This window comes from Lithobates pipiens, unplaced genomic scaffold, assembly GCF_037356315.1.
Source record: "Lithobates pipiens isolate NorthernLeopardFrog02 unplaced genomic scaffold, aLitPip1_a1.2 Scaffold_116, whole genome shotgun sequence".
Lineage (NCBI taxonomy): Eukaryota > Metazoa > Chordata > Amphibia > Anura > Ranidae > Lithobates > Lithobates pipiens.
The window spans coordinates 189,380-197,500 of NW_027507703.1; the positions used below are offsets into that span (position 1 = coordinate 189,380).

General features: G+C 39.3%; 1 protein-coding gene across 1 annotated transcript in view; it reads left to right on the forward strand.

The window, feature by feature from the left end:
- The first annotated feature begins 1,755 nt into the window (after nucleotides 1-1,755).
- LOC143973790 (E3 ubiquitin-protein ligase Rnf220-like) overlaps nucleotides 1,756-8,121 on the forward strand; it is a 247,971-nt gene continuing 241,605 nt past the window's right edge. The window contains exon 1 of the mRNA XM_077474644.1: nucleotides 1,756-1,982. Within this exon, the coding sequence (XP_077330770.1) occupies nucleotides 1,896-1,982 (87 nt within the window). The 5' untranslated portion in view covers nucleotides 1,756-1,895. The remainder of the gene's footprint in view (nucleotides 1,983-8,121) is intronic.

Consider the following 8,121-nt stretch of genomic DNA (forward strand, 5'->3'; position numbering starts at 1 on the left):
TTTTTTCTCGGTAGGGGAGCAGCACGCCATCTTTTTCCCCTGTAATGGCATCACCAGTTTGGCAGACTATTGGGCCAAAAACCTAAATCCCGAAGGATGGAAGAAGCCAGCGAGATACAACCTCCCAGCAAAACTGCTGGACTGAAATAAAACTCCAGTTTAGGGTGGACATCCCATTTCCAGATTCCATTGGTCAGATTCCCTGTAGTACTCCATATTCCTGCCCCTCCCACAGAACCCCAACGAAGGTGCCCCTCACATTGGGAACCTCGGATATTTTTTTTTTCTCAGTTGGGGAGCGGCATTCCATCCTTTGCCCCTGTAATGGCATCGCCAGTTCGGCAGACTAGTGGGGTCGAACCCTCAACCCTCGAAGGATGGAAGAAGCCAGTGTGCGATTCGACCTCCCAGCAAAACTGCCATACTGAAAAAAACCTCCAGGTTAGGGTGGACATCCCATGTCCAGATTCCATTGGTCAGATTCCCTGTAGTACTCCATATTCCTGCCCCTCCCACAGAGGGAGTTACCCCTCACATTGGGAACCTCAGATATGTTTTTTTCTCGGTAGGGGAGCGGCACGCCATCCTTTTCCCCTGTAATGGCATCGCCAGTTCGGCAGACTAGTGGGGTCGAACCCTCAACCCTCGAAGGATGGAAGAAGCCAGCGCGCAATACGACCTCCCAGCAAAACTGCCGTACTGAAAAAAACCTCCAGGTTAGGGTGGACATCCCATGTCCAGATTCCATTGGTCAGATTCCCTGCAGTACTCCATATTCCTGCCCCTTCCACAGAACACCAACAAAGGTGCCCCTCACATTTGGAACCTCTGATATTTTTTCTTTTCAGTTGGGGAGCGGCACGCCATCCTTTGCCCCTGTAATCGGCAGACTAGCGGGGCAAAAACTTAAACCCCGAAGGGTGGAAGAAGCCAGCGCGATAAAACCTCCCGGCAAAAACTCCATACTAGAGTAAAACTCCAGTTTAGGGTGGACATCCCATGTCCAGATTCAATTGGTCAGATTCCCTGCAGTACTCCACCTTCCTTCCCCTTCCACAGAACCCCGACGAAGGTGCCCCTCACATTGGGAACCTCAGATATTTATTTATTTTTCGGTTGGGGAGCGGCACGCCATCCTTTGCCACTGTAACGGCATCGCCAGTTTGGCAGACTAGTGGGGTCAAACCCTCAACCCGCTGAAGGATGGAAGAAGCCAGCGTGTGCGACACGACCCCCCGGCACAACCGCCGGACTAAAAAAAAACCCTCCAGTTTAGGGTGGAGTTGGCCTTTAAGCCAACCACAAACCAGGAGACGACGGGGACAAAAGAAATTGATCCAACCTCCGATTTTTTTTATTTATTTTTGTCTTTTTTTTTTTTTTTTTTTTTTTAGCACGTTGCCTCACACGCCGGGCCCACGCACGTGACTCTCTGACCCCCGCATCCCACTTTTTTTTTTTTCCCTAGGTGGGGTGCTGCCAAATGTAATTTTGAATTTTTTTTTTTTTTTTCTTGCTGGCCACCTCGAGGTCTCAGCCTTTATCTGTAGATATCGGTTCTGCGGGGCTCAAGCACAGAGGGGGTTCAGGGGGTCCATTGAGGCGTGTTATGGTGGGGACCCCTCTCTACGTGGGACAGGGTCCCCCCAACATCACTGGCATTGCAAGAGGAGCAGCAGCTGAAGGGTCCTGTGTAGGACAGCCCTGTGTGTCCCCTTCATCTGCCATCCTCCTATTGTAGCCTAATGTATGCAGAGCGGTGAAAGGCAGAGAGAGTTGTGCTGCGCGGAGCCCTCTGTGTGTGTGTGAGTGTGCTGCACAGAGAGGAGGCAGTGCTGCTCCAGTCACTCGTCTCAGTGCATGTGCCTCTCGCACTCTCCAAGCCTCTCCTGCACATGCAAACCAAAGCAACCAGGGACGGCCAGCCTGGGATCAGCAGCTGCAAGCCGGGTGCCCTCTCCTCCTCTCCAGCTTCTTACAAGGTGAGTACCGAGGGGGACACGGGGCTCTGGGGAAGGGAGGAAAAAAAAAAGGGGGAACTAGCCCTTCCCGGGGTCAACAGCCCCCTTTCCAGGGACCCTCGCAGGCTAACGCAGGGCTCCCTGGGAGAGCAAGACGGGCAAAGTGCAACTTTTCTTTTTTTTTTTTTTTATCTGCGGCAACTTTAAAGGCAGATTGGCTGACCCTGAGCCGGGGGGCAGGCGGGGGGCGGCGTGGGGGGCTTCAGGTGCTCATCTCTTGGCAGCAGAACTGGCTCTCTAATTCCTACAAAACCTGCTAAGACTGATGAAATGCGGAAATGCTACTTTGTTTCTTTTTCTTGTCATTGTTTCATTTTGATACATTTGTACGTTCGCTCACCTGATCGCTTTGGGGTTTCGTTTTTCTTTTTTTGTTTTTGCTCAATTTTTTTGAAATTTCCGTCAAAGTAGACTTTTTTTTTTTCATTTTAATTTTTTTTTAAATTCTTTTTATTGGTTTTAAATATTCTTTTTTTATTTTTATTTTAGTGGTGACCCCACGGATTGTTGTCTACCACGTCAGCTATAGAAACTGAGTTTAGTTTGTTCTCAGCTGATGGAGGGGCTCTGCTGTCCCCTGGACCACTGTGACCCCCCCACCCCCCTCCGGCCATCGCAGGGCTGCACTGCCGTCACCCAGGGGTTAACCGACCCGGGTTACAATTTTTTTATTTTTTATTTTAGTGATGACCCCGTGGATTGTTGTCTACCACGTCAGTTATAGAAAGAGGTCACCCAGATTGTTTTTTTTTTTTTTCTTTTTTGTTCTCAGCTGATGGAGGGGCTCTGCTGGCCCCTGGACCACCGTGCTCCCCCCCCCCCCCCCCACTGGTCCACGCAGGGCTGCACTGCCGCCACCCAGGGGTTAACTAGCCCGGGAAACTAATATATTTATTTTTTTAAATTGTCTTTTTTTAATTTTAGTGATGACCCCCCCGGATTGTTGTCTACCACGTCAGTTATAGACAGAGGTCACCCAGATTGTTATTTTGTTCTCAGCTGCTGGACCCTGGACCACCGTGGCCCCCCCGAGCCCATCGCAGGGCTGCACTGCCGGCACCCAGGGGCTAACCAACCTGGGGTTACAATTTTTTTTTTTTTTTTAGTGATGACCCCACGGATTGCTGTCTACCACGTCAGTTATAGACAGATTGTTATTTTGTTCTCAGCTGATGGAGGGGCTCTGCTGGCCCTTGGACCACCGTGCCCCCCCCCCCCCCCGGAACATGAGGGGCTGCACTGCCGTCACCCAGGGGTTAACCAACCCAGGTTACATTTTTTTTTATAATGTAGAATTGTGGCACATTTTTTGCTGCTCCGTCTTCCTTCCTGACAAGTCCTGTGGAGATGAGGGGACTCAGCAGGACCTTCTTGGAATTGTTGTAGACTTTTAAAAATAAAATAGAAGAGGGAAGTGTGAGGATTGGGAAAGAAATTCCTCACCTTGTGATCTCGGCACATTAACAAAACATCTGTGTGGCCACAATGAAATAATTAGGAGAAGCCACAGAGCTCATTCTGCCACACAGGAAACGCTTATGTCAAGTAATTATTGTAATAAATTTGCAGGGTGGCAGAGGCTGACTTTTTTTTTTTTTTTGGGGGGGTGGTGTCAGGGTTTTGGGGGGAACAAAATTATAAGTATCACTGTAAATCAGACCGTTTTTTTATTTGCCATTGATAAATGGGTCGTTATCACAGCTGATGGAATGGCCCTGGGACATGTCTGGAAAGCACAGATTCTTTTTTTTTTTTAATTTTGCCAATCTGACATTTTTTTTTTTTTCCAAGAGAACGATTTTTAACCGTGACATTTAAGGAAAACTGTTTGTACTCCAATTTATTGCCCCATAGAACAGGCAGAGTCCCCCAGTGTGTCATTGGGAGGTAGGAATTTTGCAATGAATAGGGGTTATCTGTCCTTAAAATAATCACTATGTAGCATAAAACATGAGTGGGTGGAGGAAATATTTATCCCCACATAAAAAAAAAAAAAAAATGTATTATGCACAAGATTTATACAATTGTCACCTATTTACCCCTCCAAGGATTCCAAGATTTAACTGTCTTCATTGTAATATTTTCGTTTTTAGATCTCTCACGATTCTGGCAGGTTAAAGGTTTTTTTTTCTAGAACACAGGTGGGTTCATTTTTGTTTTTTGGGGTTTTTTTTTTTTCCCCTTTTTTTTTTCTTTAATAAATGACTTGTGCAGTATAGGAAGGTCATCCATCATGGTCTTGTTGGCGGGATTTGTGGTACATTGCCTGGGTGTCAGTCTTCAAATTTGGCTTATATATCACAAATGATTTACATTGATGTTGTGATGTCTACCAAACCAACTGGGCTGCTTTTATATTACTACATTTTTTAAAATTTAAGTGTTTTTAATAATCACAGAATCCCATTAAAAAGCGTTTTATCCCAACAGTATAAAATTCTAAAATAATCATTTGTATCAAAGATTTTGACACCTGCCAGAATTGTATATATATATATATATCTATATATCTATAGATATATATATATATATCATTTTCTAAATAAATTATCTTCTCTGTGCCCCTTAATTGTATTCTTTGGCTTCATGAAAATGTATTTAATATTCTATCTATATGTATCTATATATCTATATATATATATATATATATATATATATATATATATATATAGATAGATAGATAGATAGATAGATAGATAGATAGATAGATAGATAGATAGATAGATATGTATTTATATATATTAGATAGATAGATATAATCTGTATCACTTTCTCTCTCTCTCTCTCTGTATATCTATCTATCTATATATATATATCTATATATATATATATATATATATAGATATATATATATATATATATATATATATATATATATATATATATATATATATATATATATATATATATAATATATTAATATTGTCACGCTTGCACGGTGCATTCAACTATACAGTTAGGAAGTCACTTTTTTTTTAAATTGCATGATTTTTTTAAGTATGTTATATTACATTTTTAAATCTTGGAATATAGTTTATTTATTTCTCCTTGTCATCTTTAACGAAACAATAATTATCAAACTAGATCCCTTAAGTTTTCATAAAACGTGTGACATTTAAATGCATTTAGAAAACAAAATGCTTAAATTAAGACCTGATGCAATTTAATTGGATTTTATGTTAGTTAAGGCAATTTTACAGGGTTCTCCAAGGAACTGACTTTTCTTGTAAGCTTTCTTTCAAGTGCAGACAATGTGTTGATTCATTTTCCGAGCCTTTGCATATAATTATAAGACCACAGACATGCAACCTGTTGTGTATAAGTGCTCTATCAATTTTTTTTTATTTTTTTTTATAAAAACTGTTTAAAATTCACTGGCATTGAATCAATTGCAGAAAGTCTTTAAAACAGATTTTTCTTCTTTTTTCTTTTTTTTTAAACATTTTTGTAAACCGATTTCTGGAGCTGGGGCGTAGTTTTTATAGGAAGCCTTTGATTTCATGACCAAACCAGCTTTGGAATCAGACAAGGAAGATGGTAAAATATTTGAACAGATTTGACTTTTTACAAAAAAAGGAAAAGAACAAAAAGAAAATCTTAACATTCAATATCAAACTAAAAAAACAAACATTTTTCTATCCTATTAAAATATTTTGTTTCATTTTGAATTTTCCTCTACGGTCTTTTGGATTTTTCTTTTTTTCTTTTTTTCTTTTTGCGAGATTAATTTTTTGCATTTCATTTTCTAAGGCAAATAAGTTTCATTTTTCGAAAACGGTTGCTGATTTCTTAGGCGCTTATGTATTTTTTTTTTTTTTATGGAACCGGAAAAATTAGTTGTATAACTTTTATATCGTTCAGAAAAAAAATACAATAATACTGTCTGAGGTATGGGTTTTGATATTAACGACAAATGTGACAGTGGAACCTTTGTGTGCGGAATATTTGAAATTCAGGTCCTATATATATATATATATATATATATATATATATATATACATATATACCGTATAAATATATATATATATATATATATATATATATATATATATATATATATATATATATATATATATATATATATATAATTTTTTTATTTGATTTTTTTACGTGGAATCATCGGACTGCTCTTGCATAGTTCATTGTGAAAAGACCCCAGTCCTATCGCTTTGGAGTTTGTCTCCTGCCGTGGAAAAGTATTCGATGATTTATTTGGCTGCTTGTTCGATTGCTGTCTGCTGCTTCTCTTTCTCCTGCTTTCAACACGGATGTCAGCTCTTATTACTCGATATTGATCCCTTTGCAAAGTGAGAAGTGAACTAAAATTAATGTCAATCCCACTGGCCGGATCAATAGCCGGAGTTATTTTAATCTGGATTTGCACGGGGTGTTAAATTAAAAAAAATCAGCATACTTGCAGGATCATCTGTGTAGGTCGTTGGACCGCTTGGCTGGCTGGTGTCGTCCGAGCCATTCAATGTTCCGTTCGGTGTGATTATCCGGCAATCCATATTTTTTTAATTAAGAAGCTCCTGTTAGTTTTCTTGTTTAGGGTCCTGTATTTAAGGAGATGACATCTTGACATTGCCAGTGCATTAACTATAGATTTCCATAAGGTTTGCGGTTTGCAAGGCTAGCATCCTCTCAATCTTGTGAGGGGGGCTGCAGCACATTACACAGGAGAAGACACAAGGTGGTGGAGAGCTCGTCAACATCGCAAGTGCCTGTTAATTCGTCCTCCTCGCCTTTTGTGATGCTGCTCTTTTGATTTTTTTTTCTTTTTTTTTTGGGGGGCGAAGGGATCTACTGTGTGAAATCTCACCGGGGGCCCCTTTCAGACGCCAGAAGGAGCCACGTCACAGCGCAGTGGCACGACCCGGGCAAAAGCATTTACACTTCCTTCTTTTAATATACATATTCCCGCTGGTTGGATAGCTGTCTCTGCAAATGTATATTATTATTATTATACATGATTTATATAGCGCCAACAGTTTATGCAGCGCTTTACAATATATATCGGGGGGGGGGGGGACAACACAATTACAGTATAATTACAGTAATAGTAATTACAGTATATATATATATATATATATATATATATATATATATATTTTTTTTTTTTTTTACTCCCGATAGGTAAATGTTAATCTTCTCATAATAAAAAAAAATATATAAATTGGAATAAATAAAATGGATTTATGCCATTATACGAGCAGGGCCCTCTGATTCCTCTTGTACCAAATTGTAGTGTAACTGTAACGTCTGCCTTCATTTTGTTAAGTGCTGCGCAAACTGTTGGCGCTATATAAATCCTGTATAATAATAATAATAATAATTGTAATAATAATTGTATAAAGAATAAATAAATAATCCAAATATGTATTTCATATGCTATATTTTACATTCAATATTATTTTTTATTAATTAAAGATTAAAGATACAATCCAAAGATAGCCATCCTACATCCAAGAAGTTACATTGTGCATAATAAAGGTGTATAATCCTCAAAAAAAAAAAAAAAAAGAAAAAAAAGTGGTATGACATCATCAGTTAGCTATCGGAAAATGGCAAAACTTCTGAAGAGCAGGACGCGGGCAATAACAATGTTGCAAAGACCCCCACAGACATGACATGAACAATAACAATGTTGCAAAGACCCCCATGGACATGACATGAACAATAACAATGTTGCAAGGACCCCCACAGACATGACATGAACATTAACAATGTTGCAAAGACCCCACTGAATATTATTTGGCTGCACTGTATATTTTATATAATTTTGCTCCCATTTTTTCAATAAAAAAATAAAATAAATTATATATATATATATATATATATATATATATATATATATATAAAACACAAAATAGAGGGAGGCCAAATTGGGCTTTAACCAGCAAGGAAATATATTTACAAAAAAAAAATTAAAAAGAAAAAAAAGCTTTATAAGAAACTTTAAAAAATTGGTAACTGATGGCCTGCAAAAGAAGACGTGAATGGACGGTGCAAGCTGTTTAGCTGTGAGCTTAATATACATGAGATGGAAAGGCTGCAATAGGCAAGGGGTCTGTATATTATACACTGTGTCCTGAAGCTG